Source organism: Anas acuta, chromosome 11, assembly GCF_963932015.1.
Source record: "Anas acuta chromosome 11, bAnaAcu1.1, whole genome shotgun sequence".
Lineage (NCBI taxonomy): Eukaryota > Metazoa > Chordata > Aves > Anseriformes > Anatidae > Anas > Anas acuta.
In genome coordinates, this window is record NC_088989.1 from 7,478,857 (window position 1) to 7,499,506 (window position 20,650).

Here is a 20,650-nt window from a genome sequence, read left to right on the forward strand (position 1 = left end):
CTCTGACTTATTCTTCTTTCATCTTCTCTCATTTCTCATTCTTTCCACCCCACCTTTTCTTCCGAGTCATCCTTGGCCAGTGTCTTCCTTCTGCTGCTTTTCCATCTCCAGCACCGCCCCTGCATTTCATCTTCACCTCTCCATTTCCTAGAGGAAATCAGGAGCCCTGAGAGCAACTCTCTGCAATCACATCCTTTGCACTTTGTTAACATCTGAGCAATGCTGCTGGGCTGCATTAGCAGAAGTGATTTTCACTGACTGATAATACAAATAAGAAACACTTCACTGTTTACCTAATTAGGGGAAAAAAGTCATGGAAACCTTTCTTCCTAGGTTCCTCAACACCTGAGCTGGACAATGCTTTTTGGCTTGTGCTGTGCTAGGTGTTATTAATTGAGAAGTAAAAACAATGACTCAGGAATGTGACATTACAGCCCGCATCCAGCGGGGCATTGCTAGGGGCAGCCTCGCAGCTCATCGCTACTAACACCAACCCTCCACCCACTGGGGCTGTTTGCTAACAGCACCACCATAACCAGGCTTTCTGGGTCTGTTTTCCCTCCAATTCACACGAATCTGAAGCAGAGTCCACCAAAGGCAGTTGAGTCGCACTGATGAAGTCACGGTAATTAAGGGCTTGTGAGATTTCTACCACTTGGCAAACTTTCCGCTGCCGTGGGAAATATGATGACAAGACAGCTGTATTGTCTGGCTTGACAAGATCAGAAGAGGGTAGGAATGTTTTACAGTGGAAAAAAAGGATTTTTACATTGTTCCCCGACAGCAAAGAGCGGTTAGGTTTTCAGACACTAATTACTCATACTCCGAAAACAATACATGAAGCCAGGCACGCCGAACAAAGCTACAGCTGCTACATGTGCGTGGGGAACAGAAGTTGTGCTCCCTCCATGTAAATGTGAAGCTGCCTTTCCTTGCTGAACTTCCTTAGTACAATATTCAAGACAATTTGCTTTTAATTATGGGCCCTCTCTTTCTCCAGCAGCCTAGGCCACCTGATGATCCTGGAGCACAAAAGCAGACAGAGCCAACTGCTCCAAGGGCCCAGCTCATCCCACATCCCATTCTACCAGCAGACACAGGACAAGAGCCCAAGCAGGAGCGTGTACAGGGTGATCTGATCTCCTCCGTTTCAGGAAATCTCCTCCTTCAGCAATGCACTCAGGGCTGAGCCTTGAAACCAACAGAACATGCAATTAACAGCAAGTGCGTGCTCAAGTATTATTGATGAACAGGCAGAGATTTCCTCTCCCGGGCTCTGATCAGTGCCTAGATTAATAAATAACAGATAAAGTTCTGCCTCTGAAAATTCTCAATGGGGGTTAGTGTTTCTCCATTTCTTTACTAGGATGTGGTGAAAAAAACATGACAAAAAATCTGTTTTGGCAGATTGTCCTATTTTCTGAAAATAGCATCTTGTAATCCACCCCCCCCCCACCCGTCTATGACATGCTTGAACAAAATCTGCAACACCCACACACGCGCTTGCAAAAGCTCAAAGATCCATTATCCTTGCATCAGGCTTTCTTTTCCCCCTCACTTATTTCTGGTAGTCACACTGTCAATTGTATTTACTGTCTGCAAAGCAATCGGAGAAACACACCGCTGGAAATTAGTTACTGCAGGTAGTGCCTGCAGAGGAATTTGTTGCAAAAATGTTTATCTTGGCTGGTAATCTCCAAAACAAAGGATAAGTGATATTTCAAAATACAGTAGTGAAAGGCTGAAATACACAGGACAAAGCTGCTCTGGCAAGACAAGAACGTGATGGGAATTTTTGCTTTTCTCTCCCTGCATACAAAGAGAAAGCATTTTTTCAAGTCATCCCTAGAAACACCACAGGTCCCTCATTTTGTAGGACTGTGCTGATGTGCTTTCCCACCAGCATCCCGAGCCAGCCAGTCCCTGGACATATGCACCTTCTCAAAGTGCCAGATGCGGATTTTTTGTAGGTTTAGTTGAAGAACACTAATAAATGGGACCTTTTTCTCTCACAGCGGAGCCCATCATTCCCTGGAGATGCTCCTTGCAGGAAGAAAAATACTTTAAAAGTGACCTTTAATACTCAGGTGAAAGCAGAAATCTGCCTGAGAAGGAAAGGCCTTCTCTTTAATGAAATCAAGGTCCACTGACTCTTCCAGAGCCACAACATCCTTCACAGCACACCCTCAAGGAGGAAGCAGTGCACATACTGCTCCTCACCGCAAAGAACATTTCCCCTGGCATTGGACATCCCTACATTTTTGGTGTTAAATCCTGGCTATCCAAAAGGCTGCCCACACGGCAAGAAACAGGTTTCTTTCCAGCCTTCAGGAGGGTGGCTGGATCTGAGCTCTGCACCTTCCTCCTCCTCCTCTTCCTCCCCCAGATCTGCTCTCTGAGGACAGACTGCTGTAGGGTGGAACCCTGCAAAGCCGTGCTGCGAGCTCTCATACACACCATGAACACATGCAGAGGGAGCCACTGCTAAGCAGTTGTCCTCCACCTCTCCATCTTTTTTTTTTTATTTTTATTTCCCAATTATAGCCATTATCCAGTAATTCCCCTGGGCTCTGAGTCTTTGTATCCAGGCCTCCCAGAGCTGTTGAAGTCACTCTCTCTTTGAGGCAGCCAGCCCATTAATGCCACATTTGATCTGCTTCAAGCCGTTAATACCAAAGTTCTCTCCAGCCTTTCAAAGTCGAATACCTGAAGTGTTAATAGACCCCTGGGCAGCTGGGGGGATGTGAGGAGCTCAGCCCAGCAGCAGGACAGCAGGTACCACAGAGGTGATTGTTCCCTGTCCCTTTTGCACCTATGATGTTTTGGCAAAAGCTGAGTTTTCCACCCCTTCGCTAAGAGTGACAGGACTGTTTCTTCCCTAGCCTGCACTGACAGCTTTTTTTTTTCCCCATGAGATAAGAGAATTAGCATTTGCTTGACCATTCAGTCCCCTACATTTCCCACTGCCCATCTGCCATAGCTTATCCCAGCACTGTCTGAACATACCACAGCCATTCAAAAATTGTGAGGTGCTTACCCATATTTCCTAGGTGTCCTAGCAATTGTCCATACCTCACTATCTGTCCCCCAAAAGCAGCCTCCCCCTTTTAGTCTCCCCAGAGTCCAGAGGTGCTTTCAGACCCTTCTTCCAGAGCAGCTGTAGTGCTGCTTGGGAGCCCTGCTGCTTTTCTTTAAGGAAGCAGAGCTGGACTTCAGGACACTATTTTCTGCCACATCTATCACTACAAAATCAGTTCATTTTTCTCTGGAAATTGGAAAAAAATATCTCCATCTGACTCAGCAACCCAAGCTTGGTCTTTTGTTTCTTTGCTTTCTAGAGAAAAAAAAAAAAGTTTGCTGATCAAAGAGGGTTTGAAAGCATTTCACTTTGAATTTCTGTCTTCTCAATTGCTCCAAAAAAAGCCCAAATCTCTTCAGGATTATTCAGCATCATCAGTAGTTTCACACTTAACATACACACTTCATCTTGCAGACATTTATTCCTAACTTCTGTCCCAGACATTTGAATATCCTAAAGACCTACCAGTCTATGTTCTCTTCTTGTTTATGTCAAGTCAAAATACTGGAAAAGTATTTCCCCCTCCATGTTTTCACTTTCTTAATGTGTCAGGTTCCCAGTCCCCACTCAGTGCAAACATGTGGCCAGTGCTATATTGTTAGGCCACTGTTTTTAATAGGACAAATTGCCAGCCACAGTTGTCTCAACACCACACGGTGCGTGCACAGAGAGGTGGCAATTCCCCCAGCACCAGCAGCACACGAACAGCCATGGAACAGCCACAAACAGCTGGACAGCCATGAAGCCTGCCCAGAGCCATGTGGCATGCATGTCCTCTGCTCCAGCCTCCTCCATCCCCCACCTCCTATCTCTTCTCTTTAACACAGAGAGACAGGGAGCATCCAAGGTGCCCAGGTCTCCGGGAAGGGAAGGAATAAAACCATTTGGAGGATGAAGTCTAAAGGCTTTGGAATAAGGACATCCTCATTAAGACAGAGCCCTGTCCCTGGTGGTGTCCACAGCTTGGGAGCCCTCTCGTGGGACCTGCTACCAGTGGAGGTGTCCACAAAGTTCTTGGAGAGCAGCAACAGCCTCGCCACACGCTCCTGCAGGAAGACGTCCCAGCCACACGCTGCTCGTAGCAGCGAGCCTCCCCAGACTGCGCCCGTAACAGCGATCCAAGCCCTAGTACTCCATCGTAACACCAAAAAGGAAATCCATCGTAACACCAAAAAGGAAATAAAACGGCTCTTTATAGAACATGCTGCTGCAAGCACTCACAAGGCTGAGTGGGTGATCCCAACCCCAATTCCAAGCCCACATCCAGACCCAGATTTATCTCCCGAGAGACTTTCACAGCTCTCCTCAGAAAGGCACACTTTCCCTTTCCATGCAAGCAGAGCACAGCAGTCAAAGACATCCTCCACCAGTCTTTGCAAACCCAAATACTTTCTCAGATCAGGCTTTGCAGTACAGGCTGGTGGGATTTCCCCTCACTAAGCAATTTTCTTGGGGCCAACTGCTTCCTAGCCACCAGGAAGCTTGGCTACTGTTTCTGAAAGAGAGTAACCCTTGATTATCCTTTAGAAATGTCACTGTGTCCATGGAACAATGCAAATTAGGAGGCCTGGAAATGTCACAGGCACACGTTAGCATTGCTGCACCTGCCCAACTGTACCCAGTCCCACAGCGCAGACCTGGGGGATCCCACAGCCCATCCATCCCCCACAGGCTGCCCTCTCCCCCAGCCAGCCATGGGAGCCAGCTCGCAAAGCAGCAAGCCTGTCAGAGCTGAACAAAAGCTCACACGTGGAAAAAAAAACTATGAAGATCTCAACTTTTAAGGTTATATTTTAAGAAAAAGAAAGCGTAAGGCAAGCTCCTAAAAAACAACAGCTGAATCTAATGAGACCATTCCTGGGCAGGGGGCACACCAGGCCCCTGGGCAGTGCATCCACATGGAGCAACGTGGGAGCTCTGAGCCCCCCCTCCTGCACCTGCCAACACACTCCATGGCTGCTCTCAACAGTTTATGAGATTTACACCAGCTCCATCTCACCTTGCCTCCCACAATCTAACAGGCTACAAACTCTGCATGAAGTCAATCCAAATTCATGGGTATCACTGGGTGTTCAGCCAGAATCACCCCAAACCATAAATTCTTTGCCCTGCAAGAAGCAGGGTTCACATACAGTTTAATCTAGGTCTATAAACCCTGCAAGCAGCAATTTCAGCTTCAGGACCAGCAGACATAAATACGAGAGCAATTACAGAAGGTGCAGCAACATTCATTCCTTTGTATTGTATTTTCACATTAACTTTGTATTTTAACTATAATTTCTTCAAGTATATTGTCCTAAGGCATTAGAAGCAATCAAATTCAGTCCTCTGTGGAGTTTTACAGCATGACTCCAATAAAACTCCCAGTCAAGACGTTTTCATTCAAAGTAGAAGTCAGCACCTTCTCTCAGGGACCCTACGGTTCTGGGGAAACCTTCAGGGCTGCTGCACTGCAAATGCAGATTTGGGAGCAGGGGAAGGACTTGTCTGATCACTGCCGCCTGGGGTATGGGATCAAACACCAAGCAAAGCCAAAGGGTTTCTGCTTTGGTTGCTTCTGCATCGGCAGCATGAAAATAGGCAAAAAAAACTGCAAGGGAAGTCGTAAAAAGCTTGACTTTTAGAAAAAGCCTTTGTGGCCGGAACAGATAAAACACCATCACCATACAATGCTGTAGAGACTACTCATGAATATATATTAAAAATTCAAGTAGGAAAAAAGCTGCATATGTTAAGAAATCCAAAAGTGACTTCCACTTTAAGATCAAGTTACAGTTAAAGTATTAAAGAATTTTTCTTACACCAAAACAGTGTTAAGCATAAAATAGAGCATCTACAAAGCAAAGTAAGCTAGTCTGCAGATCAATACCATCCACATTCATTGAGAATCCAATTGCTTCGAGTGTCAAAAGAAAAGCTTCTACAACTCAATGAAGATTTAAGAAGCAACATTCTCCGTTTTCTGCAGCAGACACCACCTCCACAAAGTCAGTGACATTTTGGTAATTTCTGCAATGGTCATTTCTACAGAGTGTCCACCAACATGCATGGAGAACAACAGGGTTTTAAAACAATGCTAAAAGAAGCTGACAAAGACTGCCGAGAGGAGAAACTTCCATAGTTGCCTGAAGCCAGCATTGCAGATGACTACTAAAGTTTAAAGACCTATTTATCAGCAGCTCCTTGTCTCCCAGCAATGACCGACATTTATAATCTTTTGGTGAACACATTTTCCATTGAATTCTGAAGCAAGGCTTACTACAAATGGGTTAAAAAAAATGAACACTGGTACATTCCAGCACAGAAATGTGCTAATATTGACATAGGCTTTTTCCAAAGAAAGATAGCTGTAAAGCACTGAGTTTGCTACTTTCTCCTTAATTATCATCTGTAGCTTCTAAGTAGGCAATTTAGGACTGACTGTCATATTTCAGAGGAAAAACTAGCCTACCCATCGCATGCAGATGAGGTGTACACTTTAAAGAGCACTCTGTGGAAACATCTTTATTCAAATGAGATGCTTAAAGAGTGAAAAGCTCCCGTAAAATACAATTTCCTTTTCCTTCAGACACAGGGACTACTTCAAGAGACAGTTTTACTAGCACACTGGAAATATAAAGTGAGATTTAAAATAAAAAGGGAAAACAGCATTTGTTTTGCTCAGTGCTGCAGTGCAAAGGCATGCATAGACATCTCCCCTCATCAGGCTTTCCCATTAGTGCTAGTAGGCAACCCTGCTCTACCCCACTGATGTATAAGGTTTTTTTTTTTTTTTTTTTTAAATAAAGTCAGAAAGATAGAACAATTACAGAGAAATGTGGTGCTGAGCCACAGTTTTCTAGTCTCCATCCCCAGCTGGACTCAGACCTGGCCAGCCCAGTCCATCTACTCCTGGAGCTCACCCCCATCATCGCGCTGCAGCCAGGCTCTGAGCAAGGCACTGGGTCAAGACAGGGTTCTGCAGAAGTGAGCTCTCCACAAGGCAGCAGGTATGATACTAGCAGATAACCTCTCTGCCTGGCAGCACAGCATCCTGAGAGCTCTGCTCCTTCACAAAGTTTCATTTAAATCAGCTGCTGAAGCCCAAACACTTCAGTGAAACTCTGCCAGTTTCAAGAAAAATGTTAGGCTTGTGACACGAACAATAAAGTAGCAAAAATCCCTCAGTACAAACTCAGTAAATAAAGCCTGCCAACTAAGCTGGCAATCAAGAAAAAAAATGTTTCTTAGAGGATTGGTTAAAAAATACCTTAAAAAGATGAATACCAGCAAGAAATATACAAGCACAGCAGGTGTAGTACTCAACCACTTGCTGTCAAAGCAAAACCAATTAATAACCAAGTGTGCAACAAAATTGTGGCTGAGATCAGAATAAAAACACAAATAAGTTTATAGGACTTTCACCAGGACCCTTTCCCAAAGAAAAACTATTGCTTCAGGGCACTTGGATGAGTGACAAGTCCAATCTGAAATGGTGGCGGACTGCTCGACTGTAACAAATAATTCCAAGAAGCTGATTGTTTTTTTCCTTAAAAATCAGTACTGGGGTGAGGGTTAAGTTGATGAACATCCAGATATGTGCCAAATCTCCAATAGATACTGTACCAAGCACAGTTTCCTATGCTGAGAAAAACTGTTACTGTGGGACCAGAGATGTCCCAGCCCCCAAAATACAAACTTGTAAAACTTGAGTTGCACATCCAGGTATCCAGAAGAAAGGCTGCCTTGTGTTTTAAAGCGTGAAGACGTAAAGTAATCCTTTGTGATAAAAGCAGAAGCCAGCAGAAGAAACAAGGAAAAAACCTAGGGTGATTATTAGAAACAGCCTTATGAAGATCAGCTCGGACATGAAAAAGGTTGGCAGAATTGTGGAAAAGCTCGGCAGAGCTCCAGGAAACACTGCTGGTGGGGTGGTAGGGTTGGACTATGGGTTTCTTTGCATATTGCAGCATGACTGCAGGGTCATGGATGTGGGCAGCAAAAAGCTTACATGAATTGATGTACCACTTTGCCACAACTCTTCTCCAGAGGTTAACACGCTTATTTACATTTCCCCGCTTCCTTTTCAAAGAGCAAACAAATCCAGGCCCAGAATTAAACTGGAAAACACTTTATACTGGATCTAGTTTACTTGCTTGAAACACTTATCAACTAGCCATGGTCTAGCTGTGTACCTTCTAGAAGAAAATGAACATCCTCACAGTTACAGCAATGAGAATGAAAGCAGCTGCTAGCACAGCTGCACGCTTTTCTATATCCTAAGTCCTGCGGGAAGGTGCAGCTTTAAAAGCAGCGCTCAGGTATGTGACTGCTTCAGTGCCACCGCTGACAGCCGTGACAGTGCTGTGGTGTCAGATGCTCGGCAGCATCCCTTCTTCCACCCACACCTGCTCCAGTTGTCAGCCAATAATCAGAAAACTGAAGGCACTGGAAAGGAAAAAGCCATGTGAATACGGACTTACTCAGACTTAGATGCAAGAGAATTGGTGGGAAATTCATCCTACCTACACAAAGCCTACGTGCCCATGCAGGCAGATAAGCTTCAGGATCACAGACCTGATGAGGGAGCCTGAACTCAAAGCATTTCTGATTTTTTCCAAAGGTATCAACAGCTCTGACAGGAGTTATTGCCTCTCCCAACCAAGGCCACTCCTGTTTTTAGAGCATCCCCTCTCCATTCAGTGAAAGGAGCACTAGAAAAAAGTGGAAAGATCAAATTCATGAAAATAAACAACACAAACATTTAGATAAAACTTAACACAATGAAACCAAGTTCCACAGGCAGCACTGGGCCAGATTTTCCATGCACGTCTGCTACCCCACATGCTTTTTGCATGTGCCTCATGTTTGCACACAAAATGGGCAGACTGTAGGTGTATTTATACCACATGAATATATCCAGGTGCTGGCTCCTCCTCATGTCCCACACTGCTCAGAGAGCACCAGCCACAGCTGGCAGCCACGCCAACAGCTCAACAGCCATCTACAACCTCAGTCCCAGCTGGATCCCTCCTGCAAATAAACTTGATTGTGTACCATATCCTACAACTACTCAGCAATGTCTCTATTTTCCTAATAAGCAAGACTGGGAAATTGCAGATCTGGCCACTTCCTTCCAAAAGCAATGGTCAATGTGCCTGTAAAAACACTGGGAGATATTTGCTGACTACTTTTCTCAGTTTTATTAACTTTTTGTATAAAGTACTATTTAATAATCATGCAAATTAAAACCACTTTACTGTAGGGTGTATTCTGTAATGAATGCTGAAGAAATGACCTATTTGGAAGTGAATCACATTACAAATTCATGTAACTCAATTTTCAGGATCCATCTCATGCATACTAAGCAGAAATGAAAGAAAATACAGACAAGTTGAAGACAAAAAGTAAACATTTGTAATACCAGGAAATAGGACTTCTGGGGTAATAAATGTGTGTCAAGTGACAACAACAGTTCAAGGAATCAAATTCAGATTCTGCTGTTTGAAAAACGCTACATTTTAGAACATGTTAAAGTAATAGATGCTATTACATCTGGTTTGTACATACTCATAAGCAAAACAGCATGTGATTTCCCAAGAAACCAAAATAATTTCAGTCCTAATATACTGGGTCTGAATATTGGATTATGCATTTTTTTTTTCTTAATCATCTCAATTCCTTAAAGAAATCACTTATGCAGAAGTGAAAGGTTTCTAGAGTGGTCCTGACATCTGTAAAAACAGAAGACTGTAGGTGTTCTTTTGAAGCAGGATCCTAAAACACAGGAGCAATAAATACATATTTTTAACCTCGCTATAGTTTTCAGATGTACTTGAACAACAAAACCTCCTCCTCAGTCACTAGTGGTCCAACTTTAAAGCATTAAGGCACCAAGAGATGCAGACAGGCAATCAGTGTCATTTTCAAAAGAAAATCAAAACTGTCATTAAAACTTCCTTCATTTGCAGCTTAGGTAATGGCTGCACCACAGTTAATGACTACTTTATCCCCTTTTTTCTTTTTTAGGTCAGTGTGCCTTTTTTTTTTTTTTTTTTTTTTTTTTTGATTCCCTTGCCTGCCATGGCCTCTTGTGCTGTCCTGGCCCTTATGAGGCTCTCCTTCACTGAGTTCCTATTCCCCAGTGGTTCCTATAGCCCCATCCACAGCAGGTCCAGCCAAATTAATTCCTCCTGCCCACCCAGAGTCTAAACAGTCTTGTGAGCAAAATTCAGGAGCCCCAAACTGGAGCTTCATCAGGAGCAACCTGCAACCGAACCGCCCCGACCCAAAGCGTACCTGAACGGGTAGGCGAAGGCTATGTCAATGTTGAGGTCACTCTCTGACTTGTTTGCACAGTCCACACTGAGGCGCAGCCCTCCAGAGTACCCACCGCATGTTGCAAATGCAAAGATTGCAAAAAGCTGTCAAAAAAGAAACAAGATTTATATTTTATTTCATTTCACAAGCAGATCTGTGCAGCAGCAGCTGCCCCCTCGGGTCAGGTTATCCATCACACCATGCACTCAGAGGTTTGCCACGCATTATTCCTGCACCCTTCCAAAAAGCCAATACAAAGAACCATAAAAATTGAAGCTCTGTTGCTTCACATAGACAGAACTGTCACCGTTTGTCTGTGTCAGGCATCTCAGCCCTCCCCTCCGGTCCCAGAGCCCACTTGGGATTCATAAGGCAGGCAGCTATTTAAATCACCCGGCTGATGGGCAAGTTTGGACTAGAAGAGAAGGATGAACATTGACTGAGCATAATGAGTCAGTCCTGACACAAATAAAACACGGGCAGAACTATTTATAATGAGCAGACAGGGATAGCAATAGTAGACCGAGACGGTTCTTGTGGCCATCATCTATGTAATGATGAAACACACAAGCTGCCCTTATTCCATTTGATGTAAAACTTGGAGAGAAAAAAAGATGACTTTTTGATAATTTTTCCTAAATTACTACTACAACTCAAGATGGACATATAGATGCCATAAACTAAAACTCAGCAAAACAGAAGAAAAACATCAAGACATAGGACAAGCTCTGGCAAAATGGGCAGGAACAAAGAGTTCGGGTGGTTCTAATGCAAACCCATAACACATCTTAATCTTGCTGGAGAAGGAAGGATTGGGCAGACCACAAACACATCAGCATTTATAGTTATTTCAGGTGTTCAAACAGAGGAAGAAGAAACTTCACTAGTGTAAGCTGCCTTGGAAGATCCAGAGCAGAAGTGAGGACAGCTTACTTACACAATTGTAACCTGAATTAAAGGCCAGACTAGGCTTTGTTCCCATTGCATCAGTATAGACCTGAAGTAAGCCCATCAGCTTTAAATGAGCTATTCTGAGATCTGCAGTGGGTCAGATATGGTAACAAGTAAACCCCCAATCCCAGTCACATTTAATTATACTAGAGGCAAGAAACCCAAAGGAAACAGAGTGCATGCATCTGGAAAAATATCTGATACATGGCTTCCCCAGCACAGATGTACACTTCAATACCATTCACCCACCTTAAAATGGCTAAGGTTGAAGCTATCAGGGTGCAGACCATGCTCTGAGAAAGGAGGGCAACCAAATAACAGAGCATGGAGCAGTGCACACGCCTGGGAAAGTCAGGTAAGGTGCCACCCTGCTACTCAATTCCACTGCATGTCACTTAGGGGTAGATTTGCAAAGGTATTTAGGTGCCTAATGATAAGGAAATTTGATAAAATTATGATTTTTTTTTTTTAATGCTGGGCTTACTAAATAAAAAAAGATAGCTGAAGTTTACTATGAATTGGCTTGTTAAGTAATTCAAAATAAATCTTCATGCCATAACTTGTGTAGTGTTCCTTAATCCTAAACCAGACGTTTTCTCTGTAAATACAAAGAGTTGTTCTGCCTTTACATGTGGAACAGCACTAAAATCAGTATTAATCATCTCACTGCAATTTGTGAGGCAATGTCAGAAAACAATATATTAAGGAGAACAGGAGAGATTAGGGCTGACCTGCTTTCTGGCCTAATTAATGGAGTCGCAAATGCAAGTGTTTTGCAGATGTATAGGGAGCCACAAAGATTAATGGCTTGCAATAAATAAAGAGAGAAGGAAATAAATAAAGAAGAGAGTACAGGACAGACCTACCGTAAATGACCAGCCATCACCTGCAGCTCTTGGCGTTTGGATAAGGAGAGAAAAGAGGCGCAATTCAATGCATCTCCGTTAGTGAAGTATTGGAAATTAGCATGTGTGCCACCACGTTTATTCACCAGGGCCAAAGGGACACCCCAAAACCCACAGCTCAGACTAGTCCTTCTTAGAAAGGATCTTCTCCTTCAGGAGCATCTTTGGCAGCAGACTCAGGCCCCCACAACCTCAGTCCCTTCAGATCCAGCACCACCTACCCTGAGTGCCATGAGGCTTTTCAGATGCCTCCTCTTGCTCAGCAAACCCCTTCTGCTGCTCCCCCTGCAGCCACATCCCACCAGGGCTGCCCACAGTTTCTATCCTTGCTCAGCACACGCTATGCTACGAGCACCCAGGCAGCACCCACACTGGGAACAGGTGGGGAAAGGGAAAAGGATCCAGCTGGAGATTTTTATACCCAGCTCCAGAGAGGGCTGTGCCAGCCCCAGCCCAGCTCTGAGCTGCAGCTGGGTCAGATGCTGCTCGCAGCTGTGTGCTGAGGCCACGCAGCACCTTTTGCAAGCACATTTAAATTTTATTTCATGGGGGAGCAGGGCAAAAGCTTTAAATCTTGGGTATTTCCCCAGGGTGCCTTGGCCAAGCAGCAGGCATAATTCTCCTCTTGCCAAAGTAACTCTGTGTCTTTCTTTTTTTTTCCCTCAAGTTTTGCTGCTTTATGTTGCCAGTGGAGTGCCTGGTGCATTAAGCCAAGATTTACTTGGTGGGTTCTGCGCGTGCTGTAATTCTGTGGCAGTTGCAGGAATGCTGTAAACACTACTGTATTTTATTATATCAGGATTTGTGTAAATGGCAGTTGTAAACCCCATAATGGGAGCTTTATGGGCCAGATTCAATAAAACCTCCATCTGCAAGATAATTTTATTGAATCTAGCCTCTCTGAAATTGAAAAGTTTATGGAGAACGGGAAAGCGTTTCCCTATGTTCCTATTTACTCTTTGCCTATAAATCCATGCTCAGCCCTTGTCCCATCTGCACCGTGCATGCACATCGCTTTTCCCCTCCACATCAGATCAATCTCCCAGAGCGTGCTTACCTCTGGTTATTTATTATATGGCCTCTGCCTTCCCCGAGGAGCAGCTGGGAGAAGCACAGTGCCCTTGGGGCATCGCATCCCTACCCATGCATGTTCCCCACCCCTGGCCCAGCCAGCTGGAAGACCCTCCACAAGATTTTGGACACATTTCTAACAAGGCAGCACGTCTCTGAAGATGGCAGTGCCTTTCTGTGTGGCACACAGATGTAGGTATTAATACTTAATGAATCCCCTGCTTTTCTAATGATGATATTCTCCCCGTGACCTTGCAGCCTTGGCCGGTGCTGTTGGCATATTTTTGTAGGGAAGCCAGGTAAACCTCACAGTCTAGCTTAACAGAAATTTATTATGGTACTGAGCAGTCATAATGTCTTTAGTGTTGAATCAGATTAGCGTGTTTTAAAGACCAGCTGGACACTTAGCACATTGAGAAAAAATAGCAGCATAATTCCCAGCAGAGCACGTGCAGCTCACACCCACCCAGGGCAGGAAAAGTCGGGAAGACCAGCCCATCACTGGAAGCCCCCCCTTCGATTCCAGCTTCAGTGCAATGCCAGCAGCTTCTTTGCTTCTGTGGTCAGGAGCTGCTGGCCACCCCACGACGGGTCCTCCCTGCAGCCACCCAACCAGAAGCACCTATTTGCACTCACACATCCAGGTTTTCATTTCAGCAGCTCCTGGAGTGAGGCCTCAGCCCTGCCCCCCTTGTCTGGGGCTGGCACCCCGAGGAGCTGGTCCCCGCTGTGCTGAGGCAGGTGGCAGTCCCACAGCATGGGACCCCAGGCACCACTCCTCCTGCCCCAGGAGGGACAAACAGGACAGTTTCCTATCACTTCTTGGCTTTCAGACAAGTCCCCTCAACAGGTTTGCCATGAGGACCAGAAGAAAGCAGAGCAGCTCCCGACGAGGCGAGCTAGAAGGCTTATTATGTAGAGCACATTGCACTAAAACATCCTGTTAGGAGGATAACGCTGTCATTTAAAATTGATGAAACTTTTATATAAGCCACTTGTCTTCCCCAGGAGCACACCAGCCCCATGCAGCAGACCTTGGCAGCTCGCTGGCAGATTTAGTGGGGCTGGCTGGGGATGCACCCCACGATGAGGGCTGGTCCTCAATGCTTCTGCTGTGGCAGGAGGGCAAAAGGGGACTGAAGCTGCTGGAAACCCACCAGGAGAGGTCCCAGCCCCAGGTCCTGCCTCAGTGCTGGGAAGCTGAGGGGAACTTCTGACACTCGTGAAGAGCAGCAAGCAATTCTTAAAACGCCTCCTCTTCCATTAGTCACTTTACACATCGAAAGCATTTCACGACATGTATTTCTGGCAGGGCTTTTGGATGTAAGACTTCCCCATAATATAGGCTCTGAGAAGGGTCTGCTGGAGCTGCCTGGCTTTGTGCCTCCTCTGCTTGCTGGGGCCATGGGGAGGGAGCACCCCCGTGCCCTGCAGCCAGCATCGCCCTGCACGCTGCCTCCCTTCGCTTGGATTATTTATTTATGGAGCACAACCAGCAACTGAACATCATTATTAAGACTGTAAAGGGGAGATTCAAAGGCACTGAATGACTCTACGGGAAAACATTTACTGCAGAGCCGATGGCCCAAAATATGTCACCAGTGAAAGATCAGGGAGCGCTCTCTCCTCCAGTTGCCTGCCTGTTTCTTTTTTAAAATCTGGCATTTTTCCTGCGTGGATCCGAGCTGCAGACTTCCTGGAATCACTTCTCCTACGTACAAGCCTTCGTGCACTGGAGATTATCAGATTATTGACTTTGGGATTCCTAATTATATCAGTTTGACTGGTTGATGAATTGGAGGTGGATAGCACTGCAGCCAACGCAGCGCTGGGGGGGAGGCGATGACTAGCAGGGCTCATTTTCCTCCAACAACTATCCAGGGAGCGAGCTGAAATACATTCTCCTCCTGCTGAAAAATAAAGCCTAGAGCAATTGTCCACTAATTGCCAGGATTTAGTGTGCCCTCTTAGATATATACAGCAGCGCTGCAAAAAGCAAGCTTGTTCCTGCCCAGACCTGGCTTGTTTGGACCAGGACCCCGGGGATGAGGGAACATCTCAGGGTGTGCAGCTGGAGGAACCCCATGTTCCCCATCCAAGGAATGTTGTATTTCTGCCCAGATATCGCCCCAACATTGCCTCATTTTTAGCACATTGGTGAAGGACTGCTCAAGTAGCTATCCCACATCCTCCAGGATGTGGTGGCAGCTGGGACAGGACTTTTGGGGTCACCACTGGACAAGCCGGGCACACACGGCTTGTCCAGATCTCACACAAAGCACTCATAGCTCTCACTTGGGTAGCAGGCTTCATTTCCAGTGCCTTCTGAAAGCAGAACAGAAACACAACTACAATTGTGTCAGAGGAAAATACTTGCATCAACAATTTTGCCTGGCTTTGCACTGAGCTAAGCAACCCAGGCCTCTCTCACACAGTGTGGTGAGGACAGCCATCACCTAAAACACCCCGTCCTTCATCCCTGAGGCCAACAGGACACTCACAGCAGGCTCCAAAACATCTCCACGTGGCTGGGCTTTTCCCTGGGCCATTTGTGGCAGCAAGTCCCTGGTTGGATTTGGTGGCACCTGTAGAAACTGTCCCCAGTGCCACTGGGCAGGAGCCCTGCAGCGGGCTGGGGCCCTGCAGCATCCTCTGTTTAAAGCACAGCATTTCACTTAATGCCTCGTGTTTTTAAAACGAAAAAAAAAAAATACTTAATTTGATTCTTAATAGAAAGATTTATGGAAATGAAATTGGGGTATTTTTAGTGAGTGAGGATCATGTTATAATAATTCAGTTCCACAATACTTTAATCCCAAGGAGACAATTTTCTCTCTTTTTCTTTGAAGAAAATCTTTATCTTTTTTACTCATCTTTCATTGATTATTCTAAAAATCCCATTTAGGCCCGCCACATAATGGTATGGTAGTCTTTTCTCATTATATTTTAATGGAATAAAACCCAACAGTATATGAGAGGATTAGATAGCCATTCGTTGAGGTAAAGAACATTGTTCCTCCAGATGGCCAGACAGAATCTGTGTAATGCCTTTCCTATTTATTAAGTTCAAACTGTAATGCAAGCTGATGAGATGTTTCATCCAGTGTTTAATGGGTCAGCCATAAAGTTGAAAGCTAATGCTAAGGTTGGCAGCTCGCACGGAAGAGTTAACTGGCAGAAATAAAGACATATTTCGACATCTTCTTGGACTTGGTGAAATGAAAAGTTGTCAGAGAACAAAGCCACTCACGCAAGCAGGGCAGAGATGTTAAGCTGTTCCAGCCCCTCCAACCACTTGCCAAAGGTTTGAGATAATTGAAGACATCTACAAGGACCTGCTTCATTATTACTATTACTATTATTAGTAGCCTTATTGTATAAATTGCCTTTTGCACATGGGCAGCGACAGGTCGGCAAGGAAACCACAAAACTAAATGTGCCGATACTTACTGCCGACAGGTTTACGAGTACCTGAGTAATTAGTGGGTGGGCACCTCCTTCACTGGGGATGTATCACACAGAGCTGTAGCTCTCTGCAGCCAAAGCCCGCAGTCCTTTCCCCCCCAGTAGCCTGGAAGTTACAGCTCTTCCTCTGCTGCCTTCCTAACTCCACTTCCCTACCCTCTTCTTTCAAGGAGGTGGGAGCAAAAGAGAGACAGATTTGTTTAATTTGTGCATGCAATCCCTGAATAACTCATGTTGTGACATATGCCACTTCAGCGGAGACGTGCACTCCTTTTTGGGCCCGAAGACTTTTCCAGCCTGCTGGCACAAGAAGGCAGTTGTGATGCTCTCGGCGGGGATGTTCACTGCCACGGAGCCAAGAGTGGCCACCCCCAGGCTGCTCCTGTTCATGTGTGTATGCAACTCTGTCCCTGCTCCCTGTTGAAAACATGGGATTTTTTTTTTTTTTTTCAGGCTTTAGAGTCTGATTATGTGGGATTTACCATGTAATGAGTGTAAACGTTTAATTATAAAAATAAAAAGGCTGGACGGTTGCTCGTTTCCTCGCTTGCCTGGTGGGTTTAAAAACATCTGGGTTTAAAACAGCCCACCATATAACATAACTGCACACGGAGCGTGATCCAAACCATTACTAAGTCGGATTTACTCTCTCCAATAAACACGGGGATTTACCTTATGGCTGAGCACTGTCCACACATGAAGCACTCTGAAAAAGTGCCCCAGAACTTAATGTCACTGACACCTCAATGGGGGTCCCTTAGGGGCTCAGAAAAAGCCATGATGGTCCCATACCTCCTGCAGCACTGGATGGCAGAGGAATATACGTGCAGCTTGCATAAAAAGTACCGTACAGGGTAGCTGCACCACCTGCCCTGGGACAAGGCACCTTCCCCATCTGCTGTAATTGCTTCATTATCCAATTCGCATCTTTGTTCTTTCCACCCACCCCAGAGCTGCCAGGCAGACCTGAGTGCCGGAGGAGCATCTTCCTGCTCTGATTACAGCCTGCCACATGCGGCAGCAGCAACGAGAGGTGGGAGCTCTCCTTTGACCAGAAAATGCTCTGACGGCCGGGTGCCCGCAGCGCAGCGCAGCGTGGGGGCTGCAGCGAAACCCTCCCCGGGTCAGGAGCAACTCCACATGATTACTCCAGGAAAGGCGCCTGTCCTTCAATCACGCTGTATTATTTATGACCTAATGATTGCCCATTGACTAGCAGGGATTATACGTTTGCTGAGATGTTTCTGGGTGAATGAAAGGGCATTAACCTCATTATTATCACGGCCGTGCTCATCAGAGGCCATTAGCAGCTTCCTCTCGGCTCCCCGCGCTGCCGCGAAGCCACTTGGTGTCATCTGCTCCCTCTCCACCCGCCGCCCCGCCAGCACGCATGCCTGCACTCGGCTCTGTCTCATTTCTCAAGCAGACCTAAGGAAATGGGTGAGAATTATTTCGTTTGGGAAGGCATCCAGAGAACCCTTGGGACAAATAATCCAGCGCAACAGCTTTGTCCCGTGAGGATTTGAGAGTGCTTTCAAACTGCTAAGCAATGAGGCCTCACTTCCTCCTCACATCCCCAGCAGTGCTCTCTGAAATGATGGCTGGATGGTTTTTTTTTTCAGTCTTTCAGTCTCACAACACCCTTACAAGCAGGACCACTGGGAACAAGGCTCTCCTTTAGGAAATCACGGCTGCTTTTCCAGGCAATATGCATGCGCAACCAGTCCTGGTCACTGAGACCGTTGGTGGGTGTCCTGACCATCACAGAGGTGCCCTTCTTGCTCCAACCCACCCTCCCCATGGCACCCTTTGCAACAGAGGAAGGCTCGAGCTGTGCCCAGACTCCCGTGCAGGACCCATCCCCTCATCTCAGAGCAATTTTGGGTGGAAAATTCCATCAGCGCCAGCTCCGACCTCAGCACCCGCCTCTATGCAAAGGGCTGGAAGAAGAATTTGCTCCTGGCTAGCTATCAGCACACATGGTAAAAAATAATTTCTTTTCTAATAATTAAAATGATGGGCTATAAATGAACGCTTGCCTTGTTGAGCTCTGGGAATTCACAGGGAACATTTTGAGCAAGAAGAGTTTTCAACATTAAAAGCTCCCTTCCCTCTTCTATGCCTCCACTCCTCTTATGCTGTCCCCAGAGATGGCACCGCTCTCCTTCCTGACACTAGATCACAAAGAGCAACACCTAAACATTAATGTTTTTAGGAAGCAGCAATAACAGTGTCCTTACATTGGAAGAAAATAAATAAATAAATATTCCACATCTCACTAGCTCTTGACACACTTCATCTGGCCAGCTTAAGCTGTCCCTATTTCCTCTCCATCCTCACCCAGACCATATTCCTCCACACCTCTTCCCTCTTTTCCTTTCCATGCCTTCTCACTGGTGTTCCCTGAAATCTGCAGCTGTACCTGTTTCTAAACACACAAGAAAAAAGATAACAGAAAAACATGGCATCCCCCTTGCCTGAATGCTCCCCATTTCCTTCGTGTTTCAAAATACTTGCAATTCGGAAATAATCAGGCATGCTTTTCTTTCTCTCAACTGCCAGCAGCTGCTGTGTATCTTCTGTGCCACTTCCCAATGTACTTCAAATCCTACCAGAACCCGGAAAAAAGCAGGCACTTGTTCAAAACCCAAATGCATCAATATGGTTTTGGCTGTAGCGATCTTTATACCTGCACTGCTGGAGATGATTATCCAGCTTTTACATCTGCAGATTCAGGCCTGTGGAATAAAACCAGGGCCGATAAAATAAGGAAGCAAAGAAAACACAAACAGAAAATGAAAAAAAGCAATTGAACATGCTATAAATTCAGGATCAGGTAAAAGCTAATTATGGTCATGTTCGCTAGGAAGAAGAGGGCACAGTGAGGGAGATAGACTTATTAATTATTTGTGTTATGGTAGCACTTAGAAGCCCCAGTCCTTTATCTGGGACTAGCTGTGCTATACATGGCAAACACTCAAATATCTCCGGGTAATTGCACACATTTTTAAGAAAAATGTGCAAATGCTCTGTTCTTTCACCTTCAGCAGCCTCTGCTTTGTTGTTGCTGCTGGAGGAGTCCAAGTTCACCACTGGCCTCATTCCGAGCAGCTCGCTGGATGCTCTCATGGGTACGAGAACAAATAATTCAGCACGGAGGCATCCTCCACCCATAGCCAAAGTGGGCAAACAGTAGCGAAACCCTCACTGTGGGCACGAGGCTTATCCATCAACAACCCCATCCCCTGGCCTGGGGGACAGAGCACTCACTGCTGCCAACAGGGATGTTTTGTCCTCATTGCTTCTGTGCAAGTTTGATTGCTTTTCTAATTAAGATACATTTTATGGTAATCTACCAGGCCCCTTAGACTAAATCACTCAGTTAATCTGTTGTTAGTGCCCATATGTTTACAGCTTTCGAGCCTGCTGCAGCACATTTGCTTTGCCAGGGTGCTGGGGAAGTTTGGTGAGAGATGAGCTGTGGCGTGGTCCTTCAGGTGGTGGGATGGAAAGGAGAGGAGAGGAGAGGAGAGGAGAGGAGAGGAGAGGAGAGGAGAGGAGAGGAGAGGAGAGGAGAGGAGAGGAGAGGAGAGGAGAGGAGAGGAGAGGAGAGGAGAGGAGAGGAGAGGAGAGGAGAGGAGAGGAGAGGAGAGGAGAGGAGAGGAGAGGAGAGGAGAGGAGAGGAGAGGAGAGGAGAGGAGAGGAGAGGAGAGGAGAGGAGAGGAGAGGAGAGGAGAGGAGAGGAGAGGAGAGGAGAGGAGAGGAGAGGAGAGGAGAGGAGAGGAGAGGAGAGGAGAGGAGAGGAGAGGAGAGGAGAGGAGAGGAGAGGAGAGGAGAGGAGAGGAGAGGAGAGGAGAGGAGAGGAGAGGAGAGGAGAGGA

The 20,650-nt window shown here is 45.9% G+C and overlaps 1 protein-coding gene across 3 annotated transcripts in view; it reads right to left on the bottom strand.

The window, feature by feature from the left end:
- The window catches only part of SYNPR (synaptoporin), a 90,679-nt gene that overhangs the window by 12,804 nt on the left and 57,225 nt on the right, over positions 1–20,650 (bottom strand). For 2 of the 3 annotated variants that reach the window (XM_068694381.1, XM_068694379.1), the window contains one exon: positions 10,358–10,482. In XM_068694381.1, coding sequence (XP_068550482.1) covers positions 10,358–10,482 — 125 coding nt within the window. Of the gene's footprint in view, positions 1–10,357; positions 10,483–12,455; positions 12,624–20,650 lie in introns of those variants that run through there. The other variant, XM_068694380.1, reaches the window with a different exon arrangement.